This window comes from Centroberyx affinis, unplaced genomic scaffold (assembly GCF_046629955.1).
Source record: "Centroberyx affinis isolate AG114_WGS23_722 - 3 ecotype Tasmania unplaced genomic scaffold, CSIRO-AGI_Caff_v1 ptg003935l_1, whole genome shotgun sequence".
In the NCBI taxonomy this organism is placed as follows: Eukaryota; Metazoa; Chordata; class Actinopteri; order Beryciformes; family Berycidae; genus Centroberyx; species Centroberyx affinis.
Window position 1 is genome coordinate 185,565 of NW_027281764.1, and position 25,510 is coordinate 211,074.

General features: G+C 44.1%; 1 protein-coding gene across 3 annotated transcripts in view; it reads left to right on the forward strand.

Annotated features, from left to right (window-relative positions):
• snd1 (staphylococcal nuclease and tudor domain containing 1) overlaps positions 1 to 25,510 on the forward strand; it is a 186,771-nt gene that overhangs the window by 26,822 nt on the left and 134,439 nt on the right. For 2 of the 3 annotated variants that reach the window (XM_071541726.1, XM_071541723.1), the window contains exons 11-15: positions 6,122 to 6,223; positions 14,621 to 14,721; positions 16,911 to 17,021; positions 18,859 to 18,931; positions 23,952 to 24,093. In XM_071541726.1, coding sequence (XP_071397827.1) covers positions 6,122 to 6,223; positions 14,621 to 14,721; positions 16,911 to 17,021; positions 18,859 to 18,931; positions 23,952 to 24,093 — 529 coding nt within the window. The remainder of the gene's footprint in view (positions 1 to 6,121; positions 6,224 to 14,620; positions 14,722 to 16,910; positions 17,022 to 18,858; positions 18,932 to 23,951; positions 24,094 to 25,510) is intronic. The other variant, XM_071541724.1, reaches the window with a different exon arrangement.

Here is a 25,510-nt window from a genome sequence, read left to right on the forward strand (position 1 = left end):
GTTTAGTCCCAAAACAAATACATTTTTTAGTTGTGGACCAGCTGCCTTTTCACATATTGTGGTGTTGTTTTGAACGATAGCCATAGAGTAATACAGTTTTGTTGCCAGTCTCTGCATATTGAAGTCTATTTCACATCTTCAAGTCAGGACAAGACACCAGGGTCCAGAAAAGGTTGAGGTAAAATAATTTAGAAATGGCAGATGTATGGTGGTGGAAGGTTATAATAGCCAGCAGCTAATTTTCAACTGTAGTCCCTAGGGCAGGATGTTCAAATCCAATAAAAACGATGATGGAGAAAAGGACACCATCCAAAATGAAACCGCAAAAAGTGAACACTATAGCATGTGGGCGCAAGAGACAAACACACAGGGCAAGTGAGTAGATGACAACTGACAGAAAGGTGACAAAATAGTAAGGTGAAAGACATAAATAACTTAGAAGCAGACTAGGGCTGGGTATCATTGGGAAACTTTTGATGCAACTACTGGCTCCAATACTTTAGCTTCGATGCCACTTCTAAAACAATACTTTTTAAATTGACATTCTATTCTATATTACAGTATGTGTGATACAGTAAATCAGTTTGTGTGTCATATTTGTACATAACATTGGCTTTTCAGAATAGAATCAGGCCACTTTCAAGAAACACATTACATGTCATTGTTACAATATAATGTCTCAAAGTTTATTGATACCTTTTGATGCCTTAAAATCAATTCTCGTGAAATTCGTAAGGTTCCTAAGAGATGCTGTTTTTCGGTAGCCAAACCTCAAGCAGATGGACCCCTCTGCTTCCTACTCTCCTTTTGCCACCATGTCCTGCCTCTCCCCTCCTTCTCTTCTCTCCTTGTCTTTCTCCCTCCCTCCCTCCCTCTCCTGCCCCCATCCTCCAGTTCTTATGTTTGGCCATGTGTGTGCCCCCAGCATGCCCATAGCCTGGCATAGTGCATTGACCTCAAGTTTGGGGAGAGGGGGAGTGGGGAGGGTCACCCACCCCGTGACTCATCTCATGCACCATTGGCTGGTTAAGGCAGACCGGGGGCCAGCATCCTTCTTCACCATTGGATGAAAGTTTTTGCCCCCATTCCTCTATTTGGCTGTTATGTCACTGGTCAAAAAGCAAGGACTCAACTTGGTTGTGTTTGTTTGTGTGTGCAGGGGGAGTAAGTTATATCGGGAAGTGATGTGCAAACATTTCATTTTTTTTTTTTTTATAGTACTCGTGTCATCCCTTGTCTCTGAATGACTACTTGAATAGGCAATTCATTGTGCTCTATACAAAGTAGAAAATTAGAAGATAATGTGACTCACTATTAAGAGATGGAGGTTATCTCTTGTCAAGAGCACAAAGCGCATACCAACTGAAATCGCTGTAGAATACAATTTGTTGTGACACAGATCACTGTTAAATGGGAGCTTTTTGTTCAAGATGGATGCAGCATGTTGATTATATACCCAGTGTAAGCTATCCAAATTTGCATTGTGCTTTCAAAATTTCAATGTTTACAACAGTCTTGCAGAGCTTTAGGCTGCAACGAGCAGCTCGTACAAGTCACTCTGTCGGTCAGTAGGGTTAGTAGGTAGGGTTGGTCTGTCGGCCCCAAAAATTCAGAAAAACTCCACTGTACATATATAAGCTTCTAATCAAAGGATTGACAAATTAGTAAAACAGAGTTTGACTCTGGAACCCAGCAAGTACAGAATGTCTCGTGCTATTTGACATGGTCAATAAAAAATGTAGAATTTTCCCACCAGGATACTAAGAAAAGCTACGGTCCACACAGTCAAGAACAGGCCTAAATAACAGATCATAGATTAGGCCTATTTGTGACCATCCCTATTAGTTACTGCACAATTTAAACAAGTGTAGGCCTACTTAAAGCTACCACTTGTCACAGTGTCCCCAATAAGGTAACCTGCACCAACCTGGTCACAGCTTACCACAAATGACATGCTTTTTTGTAATTACGGGGCTGAAGGCTTTTGGTTCTGGGTCCATCACAGTATCTGGTCCAGTCGATGCTGTGGTTTAAAATGGTTCCTATGTTATGTGGGCAATTATGCTGTAAATGTTTGTTTTTTCCTTTAAGGCAGCTGAGCAATAACAACAGATAATGAGTTTTCATTGGCATTTACAATTTTCTAGCTGTTGGGGCAGTGGTTTACAACATAGCAGCAGGTAGATACACAGGGATGTTTTTAGTGAAACACTATCATTTCCTGCAACAATAGTTACTGATTGTTATTTCTTTAGTATTTTTCAATTTTTCCGATTTTTTTCTTTGCGGAACATTGTTATTCCAATGGATAAATTACCAAGTTGACCAGGAAGAGATGTGATTGTCGAAATAGGGAATTAGGCATGGTGATTGGATTGTCTTAAGACAGAAAATGAAGTAAAGTTAATAATAGAGTTGGCTATTTCTCTGCCTCTGTGCTGTGTGTGGCCTAAGTGCAGTGTGAGTTTACAAATAGCTGTGCATATTTTTCTTTTTGTGTTTTTATATAACCGGTTATATCCTTTTTGCTCTTGCTTCAGGAAGTGTGTGCCCTCAGTCTCTCTCTGCCCCCACCCCCACAAACACACACACACACCTCCAACTCTGTAGACATTTCATTTAATGTTAATACATTATGGAGTGAGGTTATGTATACAGTAGTAAATGTTGACTGTTTGTCTGAGGCTCCCGGTGCACAGCTTAATCAAAAAGTAATGTCCATTTTGTCTGGGACGCATGCACACACCAATCTATTTCACTCAAAATATAGGTTACACACAAATCACACACTCCGCTCAATCCGTTATATACAAATCCAAGGCTTCATACTGTACAATTCCACCAACACCACAGCCAAACATCATAAAGCATGACATGCTCCTGAGTCATGATTTCACCCTTTAAGTTCGAGAAGCCGCAAATGCTCCCAGCAGTGGCATCCGCACACTTCCACCCGGCCCCCTGCAGCCCTGCGACACTGTACAATCCAGCTAGCGTCATGCCTCTGCAATAGTCATAGATGATTCCCGAGTCGTAGCGGGTAATTCGGAACGAAGGGAATTTACCTCAAATAGCACAGAACTCCCCCCGAGGGCAGTGAGAGCAAAATGTTGTTATTGGGTCACGTTTGAGACATAGCAATGACTCTTTCCTCTTTCTATAACCTTCCCACAACTGCATCATCACTACTTATGGATGAATTACACTGAGTGCGGCTTAAGTACTTTAATGATGCTAATGTGGTTAGTCTAGTTGTGCCTTGTGACTGAAAGTTGAAATCAGTAGGCCTCTTAGTCAAAGATTAGAAGATGTCACAATCCACTTTTTTTACATACCGATCAAAGCGGAACAGCCTTGCTTATGTTTTGTTTGACTCGCTTGGTGGCACATTTATTTTCCAAGTGTTTGAAAAGCACTTAGCTGTCAGAGAATGCTTAATGTCCCTTTGAATAGGACTTAGAAAAGCCACGGGAAAGGGTCTGTTGTGTAGTTAGAACACAAAGTGCGCCAGGCCCATTGTGAAATATTGGGCAGCTGTAGCAATCAATGGTCGTTATTGATTCTTGGCCATTCTAAAGCTCTTGATGACTGCCCTTTAAAAACCAATACTGGTGTTTTTTGTTTTAAACATAGTCTCCCCCTCACCTTTTTGCTTGGCGTCACCATAGTGACCAGAATACCACCAGCTCAGACAAGGTCAAACTTGTCTGATTGGTCACGTTGGACTTAGACCTTGGCTATTTTTAGTCTGGAGAACGTGAGCACCAACATGTTCTTGTCTGCCTCTGTTTTTAGTTGACAACTTTTTCCTCTCGTTTTCTCTTGTTTTCTTTCTTTCCAGCTCTTCTCCTTATTTCTCTGTCCATTATTTCTAACCCTCTATCTGTCTGTCTCCTTGCTGTCCTCTGCTCACAGCCTCTCTCCTTCTCCTGTAGAGCTTCTAAAGGAAGCAGGACTAGTACCTTTTTCTGCTTCTTCTCTCCATCTCCACTCCTTGTGTCTAATTGGCATGTAGCGCTGACATTTACACTCTTTGCCCTCTCCGACATGGCTCCCTTTCCACCATGAAACACCTCATTAGCCAGAAATGATTTCTACTTTCGTATTTTTAGTCTTTCCCCCTATTTCTCTTATTTTGGTTCTCTACTTCTCCCTGTTAAAATTGTGCCGCCACCTTGACCCGAGACTGTGCACTAATGGCCCCCCAGCAGACATAAAATGGAGGGCTGCCATGAATAGGCCACACGTAAAACCCTCCCCAGACGCAAGAGGCCCGCCATACCCTCTGTGAATTTCCCTTTAATGGAATGCATGGCGATAAACCACTGCAGATCCAAAATGAAGGATTTTACCCAAACAATGTTGTTAAAAGTAAAAAGTTATCCTCATCCCGTGCAGTGGAGTGCTAAGTCCACCGCTCAGGCACAAAATGGAGGATTCCTGCCTGACAGTGCCCCTAAAGGCCCCATCATCCCACCGCAACCGACTCGGTAGGGATGAAAGACTCCGACGATAAGCCCCGGCAGACACTAAAATGGAGGACAACGGCTATTGGCTGAGTGGCCAGGGATTTCCACCGGCCATGTGTGAGATTAACCCACCTCTGAGGTTCCATGCTGCCCTGATCTCCAAAAATGGAGAAGAATGGGAGTGGGAAAAGGAAGAGGGAAAAGCTATTAGACTCAGAGGTTATTACATTCTGACCAAGGTTAAGGGAATTCTGTTCGCTGGTGGATTTGGTGGATTCCAGAGCTCCGTTGCCAATCCGACAAGCCTTCTGTGCAGTTAGGTTGAGCTTTAGCCGAAACACTAACATTTTTTTTCTTTCACTGGCTTGGTGCCCGTTCTGTTTGGCACCAATGGAATTTGCCCCCTGTGGCCTGTCCTAATGACCTGAATGGGTCACAAGCACATGTGCTTGGATGCACGCGAGCTCGCACAGACACACACACACACACACACGCACACATACATACATACACACACACACCCTTTGCCCTCCATGTGTCCCCTCACCACATCCATCTGCCCATCTGTATGCCACACCTGGCAGCCCTGAACAACTGGGGAGGGAATTAAAAATGAAAGAAAACCCCAAAAGAGGAGAGGCAATGAGAAATGAATCCAACCCTGTGTGTGTGTGTGTGTTCGTGGGGGGGCATTACTTGTGTGTGTGTGTATGACAGATAATAATGGCGCTCATAGAAGGGTGTGGGAGGGGCAGGGGAGGCGAACACACTGGTATTGTCATTCATAGCCTTATTCCGCCTGTTAGCGCCTATCATTTATTTTCCCACTGCGTCTTTGTCATTTGCTGTATTATTTTTTTATCCCGCCCCTCCAAAACGGCACCTGCCACTGTATGTGTGTGTGTGTGTGTGTGTGTTTGTCTCCCTGATACTGGGAGCGACACAAAAAACCTCAGCCTCCTTTGAAAATGCAAATAGGTTCTATTTGTGGCCTGCTCCTGTCAGAGAGTGGGTGAGTGTATTGAGGGAAGTTTTTGTGTGTGGCTTTGTGAGCGTACGTGTGACTATCTGTGTGTGTGTGTGTGTGTGTGTATGCACATGGTGTCGGCCCGCTTTTCTGTATCTGTTTAACAGAAAATGTGTATGCCTTCGCTGTTTGCATCTGTGTGTCCTTGCTTTCTGTGTGCACTTTGATTTTTTTGTAGGTGCATGGGTATGTGTGTGTCAGTATTGACAGCAAGGGGTCTGTTTGTCTTTTGAGGGGGGTGTGTGTGTGAGAGAGAGAGAGAGAGAGAGATGCTGCCATTCATGCTAGAATATCCCGTGGCGGATTCAGAGTCCAGAACTGAAGGAGAGAGGAAGAGGGAACAAACAAGCTGACTTATAGTGTGTGTGTGTGTGTGTGTGCACGCGTTTGTGTGTGTGTGGGTGGAGAGAGGTGCTTGTGTGTGTTTTGCGTGTGTTTTTGAAAGGTCTACATCTGCAGCGGATGCATTGAGCTGATCGGGAAGCTTTGACATAAAAAAAGTGACTAACTTTCTCCTTCCCCATCTTTCTTTCTCCCTCCATTTTGTCAACTCCCCTCCCTCCCCACATCCTCTTCCTGACCTCCTCCCTTATTTCTCTATCCTCCTCTCTTCATCGCCTTTCAGGAGAAGAACAAGGACAAAGACAAGCGTTTCCGTCCGCTCTACGACATCCCCTACATGTTTGAGGCCCGCGAGTTCATGAGGAAGAAGCTGATCGGGAAGAAGGTAAGAAACAGCGATGGCCCTTATTAGCTCCCATTCACTCTGTTGCCATGGAGATCGGAACCCCAGGCCAGCTGGGGGTGGAAGATGAGGGTGGGGGGTGTTTTAGTATGTGAATCAGCATGATTGCCTCTAATTGGCTGTTGACAAATGAGACAATAGGCCTTCGAAATTCATTTGAAAAGGAAGTGTGGATGAAGAACCCCCCAGTGGCTATATATACTCACACACCCCCTCCCCCGCACCAGTCGTTGACCACTTTAGCCAAACCTTCATCTCCAAAGCCCTAACCTAGACGTGTATTTCTCTCTCTCTCTCCATGTGAATACAAAGTACTCTAGGTCAGTGCCCTGGGGCTTGGTATTGGCCAGGCCGCCCCATTAAACAAGCAGTGTTGATTTCCCCCTCTTGTGTCTATTGATCTGCTGGGCTCTACACCCTGGGGCCCATGGTGATTTACACACATCTGACCCAGCAGGACCCGGTGCCGAGCTAAAGAGCACCAGCACGGCGCCGGGCATGAGGACACCCTCGTTACATTGGCACACATGTACACATATAGTGCTGTGTAGATTAACAACAACCCCCCCCCCCCCAGGTCTTTTCGTGGGTTGAAGTTGTCTATGGTAGTCTGAATGAAAACTAGATTACAGCGAGTTTCAAGCTCACCACCTGTTTTCTCTGTGAAGTTGACCAATGTAACAGCTATCAAACCCATGTATAGCAATTTTACATTCAAAATTTTCAATAATTCCCAATATCTAGGCTAAGCTGATGACATCACATCAATCATAAAAATCAAGAAGACCCAAAGCAACCTGCTTAGGCCTATAAATGATTTTCCTCTCGGAGGAGGTGAATCTTACAGTGCATCAGGTCCACAGTGCACTGCACGCCCCATCAACAATCTCTCTCTACCACTTTTTCTTTCTGTCTCGCACACACACGCGCACACGCACAGTTGTACACACACAGAACGTCCTTTGAATGTGTCTCCACAGTAATTTCAAGGCTACCCACAGAACAGCAAACAAGAAAAAGAATAGATGCTCCAATATCAAGTTTTGATAAATAGTGAAATAAACCACTCAGAAGTGTTATCTCACTCAAAACAATGCCTCCTAACCCTTCTACCTTCCATGCTACAGTAACAATAGCAAAGGTAGCTTGCTTGCTGATAGAAACATTAGCGAACATTTGGCATTAGATGGTAAACACAGGGAAATCAGCTTTTACACTAAACAAAGCCGAACGGTACCATTAGTCAACGTGCTGCATAAACAGTCGTGTTTTAACAGTGTCGACTTAAACTAAAACTAACTTCTAACCTTGAAATCAAACAAAAGTGAACCGAAAACAATAGCTAGCTAGCAGACCAAACAACAAATCATGATACAAACTAAGACCCACAACAAGAAAAGAGAATAAATGGTTGACATCAAGATTGATAAGCAACCTAAGTTGATAGTGAAATCAGCCGCTTGGAAGCATTAGCCAGCTCACACAAAACAAGGTCTCCTATTGTTTCTCTTAAAAACTCAAAAAGGACGTGACCGATCGATTTTCATACCACTCAAAATACAACTTGTTACATTTTAGCTATCTAGCTGGCATTGTTGCAATGAGTGCAACAGTAGAATAGACAAATTTCTAGTTTGTCATTATAAACAAGCAGTTGTAACGAGTGCAAAGGTCAAAAGCACAGCACCCAGGTGACAGATGGAACGAACATTCTTGTCACACACACCTTCATAAGGGTGCAGAACACAAATAAATATACAATACAGACTGAAAAACACAAATGCATGCACACACCCTAAGCCAAGAACCGGGAGAGTTCTTCTTGGCATTCAATACAGGAGTGAGATTCATATCCATATCCCAGCCTCTCATCACAGTCATTTTAATCATCTTCGTTAATGTTTTTTTAATGATGGAGAATTCAGCCGTAAGCTGGCCGTTGACAAGTGAAGCGAAAATAATGATTGCGCTGTTTATTTGTGATGTCTGAATCCAGTCTGGGGGGGGTTTGAGGGAAGCGATGAGGGGATTAAAGCGAGTACAGCCTCGTCAAGGTGTAAAAGCACCGGAACAAAATATGTCCGTAGCATGAGGATTAAATGTGCGTGGCTCTGGGTCATAACACCAAGCCTCATATCGAGCCATGTAATGAGAGTGTAAAATCCCACATTGGGCTTGTTGAGAAAATTGCATGTTCATCATGTTAGTCCCCATTAAAACGCAATGACCTGTGTGTGTGTATGTGTGTTAATCCATGTTTTTACAGCACTCTCTGTTTATTGTGTGGCTCAAAGACGGACCACCACACAAACACGCGCGCACACACCCTTCTTCGGTGGCTGATAAGTGTTTATGCACGCCAGTAATAATGGCATGCAAGCCAGGGAATGGGAACAACGCCAACAATGGAATAAAATAATAACAGCATTCTTACCATCATGCACTGTGAGGTGATAGGGTAAAAGATGAACATTGGAGAGGAAAAACCTATTTTACATGCTATTAACATCTGCAACACAAAGACACACACACACACACACACACACACAATATCTAACTTCACTCAGATCTATGCATGCTGGTTTTACATGAGGTTAGTATCGTATCGCTTTGTATCGCTTGCTAGACTCTTGAGTGTTTAAAAAAAAATCTACTGAGATAAAATCTTCTGTGCCTGAGGCGAATCCTCGTTTGTAGTCTGTATTGGAGAGGAACGTATGAGTGATTGTGTATGTGTCAAATAGAGTTAGCGTTTAAGTGTGATGAGAGTGTGCGTGTCTGTATGTTGATAGCATATGTGCTCAAGGTGTGTGTTTTGCAGCTTTTCTGGTTGGCTGGTCCTCTTTATGGGCTGCAGAGAAGTGGAGGGATTCTGTCCACCCCATTGATCCACTCGCCATTTTTGCATTTGCTTTTGCGCTAAACACATTATTAATCACCCTGGCATTGTTTGTCCCCGTTTAGATGGCAGTTGATTACAGTGTAGGCATGCACCGAAACAGTGGCATTTGGCGACCACCACTACTGCTGGCATCACACTGCATGCTTGTCACATGGATATCTTGCCACCCTGTATGGGAGGTTTTTTCTAATGATTTTTTTTTTTGTTTGTTTGTTTTTCTCACTGCTTGGCGTTTCTCCCAAGACCTCCAATTTATCTATCTGGCCTCACACTCCCCTCCTCAATCGTTAAGCTGAATATATACGCCACTGTATTCCTCTGCAGTTGATGAGTATTGAAGGCGGGCCCTCCCCAGTGTGTGCTTATAGGACGTTTGAAGTGAGTTAGGTTTAAGTGGAGAGTCCTCGCCCATTTGCCAGCAGTGCAGCCTCCTCCCACCTCACTCTGCACAATCAATAACGGAAGAGCTTTGGAACGCTGATTCCCTCCCATTCCCTTTATTGTTGCTAAGACACAAGGCTAGAGCTCAGAATAAAACCCTCTTTCACCCTTATTTTTTTCTTCTCAATTATTGCAGAGCCTCAAAAACTATGATTATGTTTTTGAAGGTACAAGCTGCACCTTTTGGCTGCCTTGGCAACAAGAAAGTAATTAGGATGGAATGATCACAGGCTCACCACAGGTGACTATGTTTATTTGTGGGTACAATACTTAACCCTTGAGGCATTAATGTTAATCTATGCTACCTTGGTTTATTTGAGTTGTCAAATTGGATGCGGGTAGATGCGTAAAAGTGTTCAGATGAGTTGACCCACTTAACTGCCATCCTGTCTCAGAACGCTAAATGCTATGGAGGCAGATTTGGAGCAGTAAGCATTAGTCAAAGACTCTAAGACCACTGCTTTCACTGAATTTTTGCTCCAGAGAGCTCCCTCCACTTTTATCTTTTTTTTTCCTCTTCCTTTTCTTCCCCGACACAAACCGAGACGGAAGCTTTTTACCTCGACAGTGGGGTAATTGGGACTTGACCCGGTGGATTTAGAGGGAATACTCTCAGTCTCGTCTGGGTCTTCCCTGATCGAGGAAGGGGAAGAGGGAGAGAACTGGAGTCACGTTAAGAGGCATGACTGCAGATTCACTGTCGGATTGAAAAAGGTGTATCATCTAGCTCTAGCAGGACTTGACAAAAGCTAATCGTCCAATCACAGGGTTCAGTTGGCAGACTTCACCTACAGGTATTCCTCCCCCCATCCCCTCAAAAACACCCTCTCTCAAAGTTCAGAGGCTGCATAAGAGTGCAACACATAGAACCATTGGGGAAACAAGCAGATTTTCCCCTGACTAAACCTTCTAGGACGTGACTAAGCATTAACTATGAGTCTCAGTGTGCTGAGCTAAAGCTCAAAGCCCTAATGCCACTGCCTCGCTTTAGGAGAATAAAAGCTACATTAATTTTTTTTTTTTTTCTAGCCCCCTTTTCCTCATCTCTATATGGAGAGTATGATGCTTTTGATCTTTTATGAAGCGTATCTAATATCCATATTCAAAAGGCTGCCTTTTTTGCCAGGCGTAGTCTGTATCTGATAACTTTTTAGAAGCAGAAAATTTAGGCTCTATACCCAGCCCAGACTTGGAAATAGGAGTTCACAGCTACAGGTGGTGATGAAAAGACTTGTCCCGCCCACAAATTGACCCCTGAATCCCTAACCTGTCCATCTCAGGTCATCGGAGATCTGCTGATTTTCATTTATTTATTTATTTTTTTCATTATTGCAGAGCAGCGTGAGACATAAGAATTTGAAAAGTTCACTTGTACTGGGGGCAATTAAGGTAGCCTAAATCTGCCCAGAGGCATTTTCCTTTTCTCTCTCTGTCTGTCTGTCTGCCCCACACCCCGCTACCCCCTACCCCGCCCCTCACCCCCCTTCTCACACACACACACACACACACACACACACACACACACACACACCCTCCCACACACCCCCGGCATTGAAATGGCGTTGCTTGCTTGGTGACATAATCCCAAAAAGCTCGATTTGGCTAACTTTATAAGTAGTGCTTCTTGTGCGCCTGGGTCTCAGCCTCAGCAGAAAAAAAATCCAATGGAAATGTTGCATTAAGCCACTTATCAGGGTTGAGCACATTCGGATAATCCTGCATGCTCAAAGTGGCTCCTGTTATGCAGCCGCTTGTGTAGTACTGCGAGCGCCAGAGTTTTCCCCTCTTACTGGCGTATGTGTGCGTGTGCATGCACAGTGAGAATGCAGTGTGTGCCGTGCGGCATTTGATCATGTGATGATTTGTGTGTGTGTGAGAGTGAGACTTGATCTGGGGGAAAACTTGAGGTGTGTGCGTTCAAGCAGATGCAAAGCGTGTAGACCCAAGCGTCACCAGGTCCCATGGTTCAAAATCCAGATGGGGCTCTCCCTTCCTCCTCCTCCTCCTCCTCACTGGGTTTTTCTCTCCCAGCCTGAGGTTTTTTCTTTCCAGCACGGCTCACTTCATTAAATGATAGCCAGCTGCTATTACAGCCTGCTAACAACACCGCAGCAACTTAAGCTCTCTCTTACATACACTTTCTCTCTCTCTCTCTCTCTCTCTCTCTCTCTCTCTCTCTCTCTCTCTCTCTGTCTCTCTCTCTGTCTCCTTCTCTCTTCCTCCTTCCTCCCACCCCTCCCTCTTCCTTCTCTTTCTCGGCTTCTTCAAGGCTTAAAGATGTGCAGAGCAGATGATTTTTTTTTTCAATTCATACCCCAAATCCAGGTTCCAGTTTGAGGCCGCTCACATCTCTGCTCAACAGTCGCAGGTGTTTCCCCCATAAATGTTTTATTGAAGGAACAGAGAGGCCTATTTTCTGTACATCAACTTTTACGGGGGAAAAAATCACTACCTGAAGGTCGTCATTCAGTATCTATAACGGAGAGGAACCAGTCTGTAGAAGTGTTGTCATTTATTGTCATTCATTTTAATTTTGTGATAAGCATTTAAGTTTTGGCGTCACTTTTCTCAAATGGTGTCTATCTCACTTTGGAATGAACCAGTTCATTCAGACCAATCCCAATGAAATTCTTTTAGGCAAGGTGGCACCTTCTCCAGACAGTAGTTGTCTATTTAATATTGTGTGTGTGTATATATACAGTATATACACAGTATATACACACACACACACACACACACACACACACACACACACACACACACACACACACACACACCTATCATATATGTCTTCTTGTGTCACATGTATATAAACACACAAAAGCTCAGACATATATGAGCAGACCTGTATACTGTACATGCTTGTACAAAAACAAACAGAATCAATACCTACCAATACCTACAGTCTGTCTTCTTACACACACACACACACACACACACACACACACACACACACACAAACTCCCATTACGCTTGCAAACATGTTTCCTCTGGCGCAGTCAACCACGCTTGTCCCCTCGCTAAACAAAAACATTTTGTCTCTCGCTCTTCCTGCTATCCTCCACCTCATCAGTCCCCTCCACCTCACAATCCATCCATTGCCCCCTCCCCTCCCCTCCCCTCCCTCCTCTGGGGGGTTCTTATAGATGGCTTTGCCTTATCAGGAGATCGGTTAGATGGCCCGTGGAGAATGGGCCTGGAACTCCTCTAATCTAACATCGCTTTGTCAAAGCTTTTAATCTATCATCACCTCGCTTAATGGAGAACTGCTGGTGTTCTGGGTTCACCGCTTATGGAATCTGACGATATATTTTGCTTTTCTGTTTCAATCTCCTTTTTGCTTTAAACTCTTCACATCCCCGCTTCTTTTCTGTTGGTTTTCTTTATCTCCTCTCGTTTCTGCTCATCTCGTTTTCTCCTCTCCAGCTTACTCTCATTCCTCCCTTTTTTCTCCATTCCGTTGTCTCTCCTCCATCCCTCAATTACCTCATTACCCGTGTCTGGCCATGCACAGCCATTAAACACAAATATAACTAACGGAAGAAGTATGGCACAAACAAAGAATGTCATTTCCTCATATAAATGGCTTCACTTGTTGATAAGGCTGAATAGACATGAAACTCTGTCATGTCTGGGCTATGAGGAAATGAGGAGTTTCCATGGGGCAGCGTGGATAAAAGAATTCCCTTCATGGCAATGAGAATGGGTTATTTGCATGGTTTCAAAATTAATGAAAAAAGGGAGAATGCTGCATGATGTACTACGGTTGAGAGGATTGCAAACCAATTCAGTTGCTGATAATATGAGGGGCAGTCAGGATATGGGCAGTATTAATATCTGTTGTAAGAGGATGTTTGTGAAGCTGAACTGAACATCAAAATCAAGCGGATACAATATGGCCTGATCAAATACACACTTGAAATAAACCGGGATTTTATTATTTTTTTCCAGGATTTAATGGAATTATTTGTCTTCCTGATCATATCCCTAGAATAGAAAACTGTCACTAATGTCAATATTGAACTTTAGCATCTAAATGATGAACTCCAGTGTTGAGTGACACCTGTAACTCACTAACACCTCTCATTCGTCTACTATAGCCGTTTCAAAAATGCACTCGCAGCCACCTCTGCCCTCCAAAAAAACCTAATCCCTCTGCCGGTATCCTCTTATTTTCACCCCCCTCGGGGAATAAATCCAGCGCTTCCAGCCGAGCCCGTACGGCAACACATCTATCCTGCCCAGACAGGAGCTCTTCTCTTCTCCGGTCCACGTTGCCTTGTCCTCGTCCTGTCCGGCGCTCAGATTAATGACAAGCCGACGTCTTTCGATGTCCTGGGTGGCGTCTCTTTCATGTCCCTGTAATAGCCTTGTCTCTGTTGTCTCGGTGCCTGTTTGCCTCGTGTCTAAGCCGCAACGGGAAGCTGCGATGCAGAGCCAGATTTCCACATTTTTTTCTCGCATCACACTTGTCTGACTCGGCTGACACGTAGTTCTTTATCTGCCGATCGTGTGTACCGGTATTACTGCATCCCTGCTGTTGGCACTGTCTGCCTGTCTGCCTGTGTCTGGCCCACGTAGTAGGCCTTCCCCAATCACATGCCTCTGGTTGCGCACACACACACACACACACACTCACGCATACTGCTGAGCGACAAAATTGTATCTTCAGGGTGGGTGGTTTGGAGTCTGTCTCTAGGGAGCTGTGTTGGGAACACACAGTATAGGGTCATATGAGTTCCATCACTGTTCCCTCTGACTGTGTGTGTGTGTGTTCTAAACACCCACAGTGTGTAGATACTGCTCCTCTGGGGAGATCTACAGTGCTGCCTGATGTGATTCACACTGACTCGGGGTGACCTTGGGAACTGGGACACACACACACACACACATACACACCAAAGGATGCCAACCAACTCAACGAAAAACACTCCAAACACTGCCAACTATTGAGTACCCAGTGTTGCCTTCAGCTTGTCTCAGTGCTCTAGGGGTGTTTGTTTTTGACCTCTTCTCCTCCCTATGTGCTCCACTAGGTCAACGTGACAGTGGACTACATCAGAGCGGCTACCGGTGCAGGAGAAGGCACCCCTGCCTTCGCAGAACGCACCTGTGCTACAGTCACAATCGGCGGCATGTAAGTAATGGGCCTCAGTATATCCCACTGTAATGATGTCCACTTGTTTGACTCCTGGACTGTCTGATGGGCGTTGTCTGTTTTTTATTCTCCTGCAGTTTACTCTATACAATTTTAACTAGTAGTTAACTAGCCCATCACTTCCTAGCTTGCCAGATGACAAGTAAACATGCTATGTATTTCTCTGTGCACCCACTACCTGAAGCTTCCAGGAGGAGCTTGCGACGGATATATAGACCTTCCTGGCAGAGCATATGTAATTTGTCAATGTGTGAGAGATTTGTCTTTCACTAACACATTTCATTCTTTTAATATAGCTGTCTCTCTGAGCGAAGCTTTTAAGTGGAGTTCATCTGATGCATCACGACAAAGAATAATAATTTGTAAATGCTTAGAACTTCTAATCAAAAAGTAACCTGAAAGTGCTTCTTTGTATTTTACATTTCATGGGATGGGCCGCCTCAGCGAAAGCAATTATTTTCTAGCTTCAAACGCTGTTTTGAAGGAATCCAGTTTTTCTGTTTGGGACGCTTATTTTACACAGCACTGTAGCCAAGCAGAAGATAAGGATATACAGTATATACTTTTATAAAAACTATTCAATGGTTCAAATTTAATCAAAACTGGATAGAGGAGCTTTAATGCATCATGACTTGATCACGACCAAACAAAAGCTATTGAAAGCCACTCTCTTCTTTATCTTTTCTTTTTTTCCCCTCTGTCTCATCAGACCGCTAGTCTTGTTAGCGTCTAACAGTATGGGCATACACAGGTCAGGACCCAGCCTTAGGACCGGCCAATTACCATCCAGCATTAGCCGACTACGCCAGCCGCTCTGCTCCATGAGTAACAGTTGGCAGGGCCACCCTTGGGTGTCTGGGGCAGGGGGGTCGGTGGGGTGGAGGTTTCGAGGTTGTACAACCTCTTATGGTGTACCATATTTCTCACAGTTTCCCTCCTTGTGGTGAGAGAGACTTGGTGGTCAGTAGCACATGTTTTGGGAGAAATGGCCTCTGCTTGAGAGTTTGTAGAAACTAACATAAGTTTGTAAAAGGGCCACGCCATTCACATGCTGTATGGAGGTGATAAGGGGAAGTGGCTGGCAGCAGAATGGGAAAGGAGGATGGTAACCGGAGCGGTCCTGATTGTACCGACTACTTTCCCTTTCGTGATAATAACTCCTGGGTCATGTGTTGGGTGTCAGCAAGTTTTCTTTGAGTTGGCTGTGTCATAACTCTTACTTTATTCACTAAGAAATTGATCCAACAAAGTACGCACAGGTCTGAGTGAGAATTTGGCCAAAACCTTTAATTCCATTTGTGAGGTGAGTAATCATTGAGACATCCTTTAAAGTAAAGCCTATAAAATAATAATTTGGAACCGGTTTAACCCACTTATGAGTAATGTTTAGTTTTCCAAGCTGGGCTGATTTTACAGCCAGATTCATATGAGTATGTATGAGTGCGTGTCTTTGAAGATGCAAAGATCATTATAGGCAAATTGAAATGCCCAATTTCTTTCAATATAGGCAATATCAAAAACGCAAAGATGAAACAAAAAAAAAATATGACCTTGCTGTCTTTCTGCCTCGCTCTCGCTCTCTTTGTTTTCTTTGTTTTTATCCAATTACAGTCCGTTGGGGTAGGAGGTCAATAAAAACACATTTCATTGACAAAAACAAGGGCTGCAGAATTGTCTCAATTACGGCACCTGCAAGACGGGGACAGGCGAACGCACCTGCTGCCGCAAACTCATTTCCGAACGCAAGCTGGACACGGGTGCCCTCCCTCTGCTTCGTTTCTCTCTCTCTCCCACACTTAAACTGGAACACGGATGTCCAAGGGCTAACCACTAAGTGCTACATACAACACTAAGCCCACTCCCTCCCACTTTATTCTCCTCTACATCGGTAACACTGCGAGAAACTAGTTAGTGAAGTGTACTCTGTCAATATTTCAGCATCTTGGTTCCTAAGCAAAGCGACCTTGGGTATTTGTAAAGGCCTTATTCTATTGTTTTCTTTTTGTTTGTCTCTTCCTCACACACTCCTTGTTGGATTGTTGATACTGGTGCAGCCTTGAGTCTTTCATTTCTTTGGCTAAAATATGAATGTGTATCTTATTGTATTTATTTATTTTTTTCAAACAGTAAAGGTGGATATCTCATGCGGTCTCTCTCTCTCCCTGTAGTAATATAGCGGAGGCTCTGGTCAGTAAAGGCCTGGCTACAGTCATCAGATACAGACAGGACGATGACCAGCGCTCCTCCCACTACGACGAGCTGCTGGCCGCAGAGGCACGGTGAGGGACACACACTCACACGTGCACACACACACACACTCACTCTCACACAAACGCACACACAAACGTCTCACTCTCGCAAACATATATTCCTCTACGATTCTACATGAACATACACAGATACAAACACAGTCTCTCTCTCAAGCACTCGCATACACACCCGCACATATTCTTTTGCTTTTATATGAACACAAATGCGAGCACACACTGTCCTACTCTTTCTCTCACCCACACACACACACACACACACACACACACACACACACTCACACACTCTACAATCCACTAGTTGTGCATAACCTTGACAAATTTTGCTCTAGGGATGTGGAAGAGAATTGAATATGACCTTGAGGCTTGCTTTTATATGAAGCCAAACATTTTTACAGTGTTTTTGGGACTTAAAGAACTCCTAATGTTTTCACAGCCATACAAACAGCAAATGCACTCTTGAGCTGTTGTGGTTGCATTCAACAAAATAGAAGGAAAGGCCTTAGCTCTGCATCTAACACGGTGCAGGTCAGGCAACCTTGTTGTTATTTATTTATTTCAGCAATGCCGCCATCATAAGTCATAGCCTATCACATTCCCTGCCTCATTTTCCTCAGGAAATATTGTCCCCAACCGCACACACACACACACAAACACATACCGCATCGCTCTCACATACTCATTCATACATGTACAGGCCCTTTCTTGTGTAGGCTACATGCCTGAACACACATACACCCACCCAAACGCTGGGCGCTAAATCAGAGCTTCTCTTTACACCGGCCCTATGAATATAATTATATGGAGGTGCGGTGGAGAGATTTAGTACGGGCTTTATTACTGTGCCAAAGATTAAGATCTGCTGGCTATAGCTAGAGTAGACGCAGCTATAGCCTTTCTATACAGGACTACCTCTCTCCTCTCCCCTTTCTCTCATGCCATGTCACTGCCCACCTGCTCTCTCCCTCCTCCCCCTTTTCTCATTCTGCCTCTGCGCATTCTGTCCTGATTTCTTTTCCACACCTTACCCATTTTCAATTCTGTCCTTCTTTGGCCTCGCTCTTATGTGTTTCTTATAGACTTTCATTCATCTCTTGCTTGTATCTCTGTCTCTCTCTCTCTCTCTCCCTCTGTCTCTCTCTCTTTCTGTTATTTGTCCCTGCTGGTGTCTTATTAGAGCTGATGAGAGGTGTCTGTCTATAGCTGCAGTCTTATTTTTAGCTCCTGCTGCACCAGGCCAATGGCCCGCAGCCTTCGAGGAACCTCCTCCTGGCTGTTGAACACGCATACATACACGCTCGCATACACACACATACAGTGTATATACACACACACTATCTTGGAGGGAGCAGACTACATCCCAGTGACCCAGCAATGACATGACCCTACCACAACCGCAGTGGTCATCTTCGTCTCAGTCAGCCCTTAAGGCTTTTTTCCAGCGGCGATCACCAGCGCCAGTCATCACTAAACCCCAAGCCGACTCTAAAGAAAGCGCGCTCCGTCCCTCCGTTTCTCCATTTCCCCATTACTCCATCCCTCCGTCCCTGCGCACATTTCTCCCACCACCATTTCCACTTTTTCATTTCAAGCCTATAGATTAGACGCATGGAAAAATCTCCCCTCCAGTGCTTCCAGTTGAGCCGTAATGACAGTTAAGGGAAGGGAAACCGGTATGAAACCGTATCCCGCTTCATGAGCCGGAATCGCCCCCTCTTTGTATCCGCGGCGATTACGCAAAGAGCTCCCATCTCTCCAGGCCAGTTAAGCCTCCAGCCTTATGCTTTCTTATCGTATTATGATGGTGCTTGAGCCGCGTTGGTGACGTGTGCGTTCTGATTGACTGCAGGGCCATCAAGAACGGAAAAGGGCTGCACAGCAAGAAGGAAGTTCCCATCCACAGAGTGGCTGATATCTCCGGGGTAAGTATTTGTTTGTGTGTGCAGGATATCCTTCACCAAGGAATACAAAAGTGTTTGATAACGTGATGGGTTATGGGATAAGCATCTCTCTGTGTGCCCTGATATAATTTAATCTTTTTAACTGTGAACTCATTTGCACAGCACCCCCATGACACTCAATGTTGCATCAGGCCCTCAACGCCAAAACACCACTGACTTGTTCCATCACACAGTAATTCTCCCCCGAGAATCTGTGATCCTCGACCCCCTCCTCCATTCACAGCCGTCTCCCTCATATTAAAGCAATGAAGCGGCCTCTAAAAATAATCAGCCCCATTAATAAAACCATCAGTGGTGCTCGGTCCTAACTTGTTTACGTGTGCCCAGGGGCTTGATAGAGGCATCATTCGGCTAATGAAGCCTGATTGGGAGTGCTCACCAAATGAAGATTAGCTTCAGCGCGGGGCCCCCATAAAGTGTCTCAGCCACGATTAACTGGCGACGGGTACACACTCTTCTGAAGCATGTGTTTGTGTTCATACAACCCGGGGAGATGGCTTTAAAGTTGACCCCCATTATCTGTCTTTGGTCTTCAGTTCATTCCTTGGTCTCTTCTGTGAAAATCAGGCATGTGATATGTATTTTTTTCCGTCAAATTTTCAGTGGTTATGGACACAAATCCCGTTTAGAGATTTCCCCTTTCCTGCTTCTTTTTCCCTGTCTGTTCCTGACTGCATTCCCGCAAAACATCCATCTCTTAAGGCACCCCCCTACAAAGCACGACAGATGCAATCCTACGCGACTGCAGGCTGTCACTTTGTGCTTTTTGAACCAAAGTGCAATCTTGATATCAACTCACTGTATACTGCACTGTCATAGCTGTCCAGAGTTGTCACACTAAACGGCTGGGTAAGATTAGTGTGCGTTGGCTGACTTGGAGAGCAGAGCAGTGGAAAGTATGATCAACTGAAATGCGCGCCGATAATGGCATGAAATACTGGCACTGTAACTGTCATTGTAGCTCACTAGCTGCTGTAGCTGTTGCCGTCTGATTTTTAACATTGTATTACTCCCACAGCACTCAAGAGGCAAATTCAGGTCAGTCAGTTAGGGGGGAGATACTTCACGACTCTACCTCGGTGCTATCAGACTTCATCCACAGCTTGCAGCACTTGAGAAAATAATTTTCTGCAAATCATGTCTCTTCTTGATTAAGCAGTATCTAATAAATGGAAGAAAGTAAAAGTTCTGTTATTGTGAAAATTGGGACTTTTAACTATTACCTGCAAATTTCACACAACTTCCACAATTCTCTTTTTATATTCAGAACTATATATCATCGGCATGGTGCTGTAACAGAATCTGTACTTATGTCATCTGTACAGTAAGTCACTGTAACTGCATAGTTCAAGATTAAAACGATTTTTATTTCCCATCATTCCCCATTTATAAAAATAAACAACAAAATGGCAAACAACAAAGTGAATGCCCTTCGTGCATTCATGCACGTTGCCCACCATGTCATCACTCTGACCGTGGCAATTTTTTTCTGATCCCACAATATGAAATGCATTAAAACCATAAAAATAAATTATTCAACAGCTCTAACAAGCTTTTTTCTCCATCACTCGGATGCTTTCATGTATTTCAATTCTACTTGTCGATAAGCCATCAATTATACTTTTTGTTGAGCCCACTCGCTCTTATCGACTCAGAATTGGACTTCAGAAACATTAGCATCCCATTGTCTGTCTCTCTTGTAAGCTCCAGTTGAGCACACAAAGAGCCATTTGGTTTAATTAATCAAGCTTTCTTATGCTCTGTAAGTCCTGTCTCGGATCACAATCCAGATTTGGTGGTCATGTCTTGAGCACTGTAGGCTGTTGTCGAATTTGTCACCAACTGTCTGTATAGCATTTGATTGCAGATAACAGAGAGCCATTTTGCAAAGTTACTCAAGCTCTTTGACACCAGTAGGGGCTAGAAGGCTAGCGTTCCTGCGCATAGCTGCTTTCAGACGGAGGTGAGCTGTTCATTTCCACAGCGTCGTCTTTGTCACCTCCCAACGTCTTTATGTGTCAGCAGGACAGATAAATTACCGAACCCTGTAAAATTAATTATGGCAGGGAATTGATGTGCTGACTGTGCAGGCCTGTACTTTTTCATCAGGGGCTGTAGTGCATCTTATACTTATAAAACCCCCTTACTTAACTGGCTAAATTGACTAGGAGCACATTCTTTTGTACAGGAATGATCTGGGGGAGTAGTTGCAGGGCGAGAGGTGCTCAATAATTGATTGACTTGACTATTTGATAACTAAGGGGCAGGGTGTGCACAATATATGCCACACACTACTTCTAACCAGACACATATCATGCATCTTAATCTTAAAAAACTATCAAAGATAACCCAATAAAGCAGATAAGCTTATTTCCATTTCAGTATGATAGTGCTGTGTAGTGCACTTGAGTCTGTGTGTGTGTGTGTGTGTGTGTGTATCGACACACACACACACACATCTGTGCTGTGAAGCCTCTCTCAGCTCTGCAGGTTGACTTCACCTTGTCAGTTGGCTGTGATTCAGGTCAGCACCATTGTTTAAGGCCACAACTCCACCCTGCTCTTAACATCCCTGTCAGTTTCCAAGAACACACACACAGGCTTCACACCACTCGAGTCAGTCCAGGAACGCTGCCAGTCAGGTGCATGCGTGTGTGTGTGTGTGTGCGCTCTAGTCGTTTGGCTAAGCTAATGTAATGAGCATTCTAATAAAAGGACCAAAATAGCAACATCTCCTCCCACCCCCCCCCACACACTTCCCTCTATCTTTTCTTTCTCTCTTTCTTCCCCTCTGTGATACACACCCACACACAGCTGCGCACGTGCACAAACACAAGCACACACTCTCGCTAAAATACACACTCCCGTGCGTCAGCATCCTTTAGCCCAGCGCTAAAGGTTGGCTGAAAGGAATTATGTACAGTGAGTGGGATGCAGTCAGAAATAGAGCAGAGATAGGTTTATAAACGTATAGTGTAGGAGATGAACAGAGGTGGTGGGAGGAGAGGGGATGTAGCACTTAGGTTATCTCTCTCTCTTTCTCTCTTTCCATTTCTGACTCACCCCATACCTCTAAAGGTTGCATAATGAGGTCCTCTCCTCTCTCGCGTCTCTCCTCCTTTCTTCCGCACCAAGTTAGACTTCACAGCCCACACATTGCAGTTGTGTATATATGTGTGTGTGAGAGAGAGAGAGAGAGAGAGAGAGAGAGAGGCAATGCAAATCTCTAAGTTTGTTTCTGTTGTCTGCCACTCAATTTTATCACGATATGGCAAAATCACATATGAAATAATCAAATTAATGTTCATCCCATTGAACCAAATGGTAATTAAGGTGTGATGTCAAACAAAACTGAAATATTCAAATAATATTGTGACCATACCTCATTTTGTCTTTAAGTAAATTTGGCTTGTTGTCATCAATTAGTAGCAAAATTGTGTCACGATATTCCAAAATCACCACATCATCACAAAATGATTCCACTGAAAGAAAAATGATAAACAATAATATTGAATTATCACCCAGCCCTATTTTGTATTCATATTTGTGGGAATTTGCGGGGTAATTGGATGCACAGGGTTTGTTTGTACAGGTGTAGCCAGTACTAAACAAAAGAACCCTGTGTATGTGCTATTATTGCATAAATGTAATGGAATAAATCACAATCAATCGAATGCATATAAAGGAACAAGAATAGCCGGTACACTCTCCACTGTGTTGTGTCTACCAACACAAAAATTGCATAAAAATTCTTCAAAAGGAAAGAAAACTCAAACCTCAGTTAATGTTTTTTTTAGACAAATACATCAGATAGTTTAAAAGTAAAAGCAAACTTTCATAAAGTATGGATTCAGCCCGCTCTTTGAATGTTACACCAGCATGAGCACAAATCAAAAATAAAATAATCCTCACATCCACTTAGAAAACTGTGTGCTCGTTTGTTAGTACTGATGTTTCTTTGTTTGAGCAGTATATTACTCACCGCCTCGCTCCCGTCCTTTGATCCCTCCATCCCTCCCACCCTTCGCTCCTACTCCCATGGCCAAACTGCCATAGACACTACAGTATCTCTGTCCTCCTTTCTCTGCATACCATGTTTTTAATTCTCTGGATCTGTGACTCACTGGTCTGTTGTGCCTACATGCTCATGCCTGGAGTAGGCATGTTAAATTATTTTTTATTTTTTTCAATCATTTATGAATCTCCCCTGCCACCGATTCACCAGCCCCGGCTGAATACACATGATTTAGTTCTGCTTGTAATTTCGGCCCGAGCTCGCCAATAAGCCAGTGACTCACCCTCGGAGACAGAGATGGAAGCAGAGAGGGAGAGAATTATTTTTGATTGCATGGGGTTCCAGACGTGCCACGGAGCGGCACAGCGGACTTCATTAGGCCAGACCAAGATTTGAAGATGTCTGGAAAAAGCCAATAGATTCCTTCGTCAATAAACCGAAGTCTACTTTGGTTTGCTTTCTATTTGGCTGATGAGATTGACTGTATCTTTCATAGACAGTGAATTAAGGACCAGTTTTTTTGTGTGGATGCTGTATCCAGGGGTATTTTGTGAGATATCTGCATATTTTTTTTCTAGCTCAGCACTGTCAGCATTAATATGAAATAAACCTCATTCGAGTGTAGATGCTAAAGAAGAAAACAAGATTTTTGAGTCCAGAAAGTCTCCCGATGACATCATTGATTAAAGTTTGGTTCTTTGCTTTATAGCTCTGGGAGACAATTATTCATGTTCACAAATATTGAACGAACTGACCATAAGAAGAGCATAAGAACAAACACTTTAGTGCATTCTGGGTCTGAGTCGATTTCCCTTTAATAAATGATAAGTATAACTTAGAGGAAAGGGGGTGGTAGATCAAATCATATTCACTTTGCTGCTCATCTAACCTCACCCCTCTCTCCGTCTCTCTCTGTGTCTCTCTCTCCTCTCTCTCCTTCCCACCCCCTCTCGCTCTCTCCATCAGGAGACACAGAAGGCCAAGCAGTTCCTGCCTTTCCTCCAGAGAGCCGGCCGTTCAGAGGCGGTGGTAGAATACGTCTTCAGCGGCTCTCGCCTCAAGCTCTACATGCCCAAAGAGACCTGCCTCATCACCTTCCTCCTCGCCGGTGGGTAGCCCCCTCCCTCTTCCTGGTTCTGAGGTCATTTCCTTGGGTGTCCTCCAGTGGACCCGCTCCTGGTTAAGTGCTCTGAATGTTCATTGGAATATCCTTGAGTGATGGATGAGGGATATATTCAAAGTGTATGTGTGTGTGTTGCAGCAGCACAGTACATCTGACACATCTGACCCCCTACCAGCTCAGGGGTCAGAGGTCAAGCCCCCTCCACCTTTCAGCAGCATAGCTATGTGTTTTCTGACAGACTTTCAGTCCTAGAGCCGTTAGGGAGGGAGGCAGACTATACTGCCAACCCCCCTCCTCCCTCACACCACAGGGGTTGGCATGAAGCGTCTGTCACCTTTGACCTCACCCCCTTCCCCCTCCTGCACTCTGGCTCCCTGCCAGGTTTCATATAGATTCCCCTTCTCCATCTGTTTTCTGTCATACCTTCATATGGACCTGGCCACCGTTGTGCATCCAGTTAAACGGAGGGTTGAGCTACAGTATATGGGCAGGTATAGTCAGAGCTTTAAGCCTGCATGAACCCAGTTATAGATTTTTTTTTTTTTTTTTGGCTAAAGCCCAAAACACTCTGTTCCAACCTTTTTGTATTCCTTCTCTTCCCTGCTTCAAAAAGTATCTGAGAAGGTCAGAATGTGAAAACTTGAAGTGGTCTCTGATCCACTTGGTGAGAGTAAGTGCACAGAATCCTAAGTTGTACCTTTTGGCATTCAACAACAGTCGGTTTACGCTTCCCGAATCCCTTCTTTATCGCTTGTCTCTCTCGTACCTGGTGTGCAATACTCTGGTGCCAAGGGCAGATAATGAGTAGGAAAGAAATTCATCCATTCTTTTAGTCTTTTGGATCAATTTTTTCTTTTCTGTATGAATCTCTGGGAAGGGCACAGACGCAGTGAAATATAGACTAACCGCTGATAGTTGATAGCGGGGCTCCTCCTTTATTTCAGCTTTTCGACTCTGTTTTGACAGTTTACGCTAACAGTAAAAACATTGAGGCTGTATCTTTGGCAGCCAACAGTGATTTGCGCGTCCGCCCGGATCATGACGATGGCAGAAATGCTTATCCCTTCCAGAACGGATGATACTCCTCTGTTATTGTTGCAATAAAAAAGAGCCATTTTGATCCATCTCCATTTCAGTCAGTCATTTGCCAGCCCAACAATGCCTCTCCCTTTTCCAGTAGGACAAACACCATATATTTCTGACAAACATTCAGATTCGGATTAATTATGCGTGGCCGAATTGTGGATGCATTAATTAATTTGGTAATTTGCTTGTGATTGTCTTCGCAATCCGCCAATGGTTTTCGTAATTAATTTTTTTTGTCTACTGCCCTCTGTAAGATGCTTTGACATGACCCCCGCCAATAAGCAATCTGCATAGAGCCATATAGGCTTTTATTAAT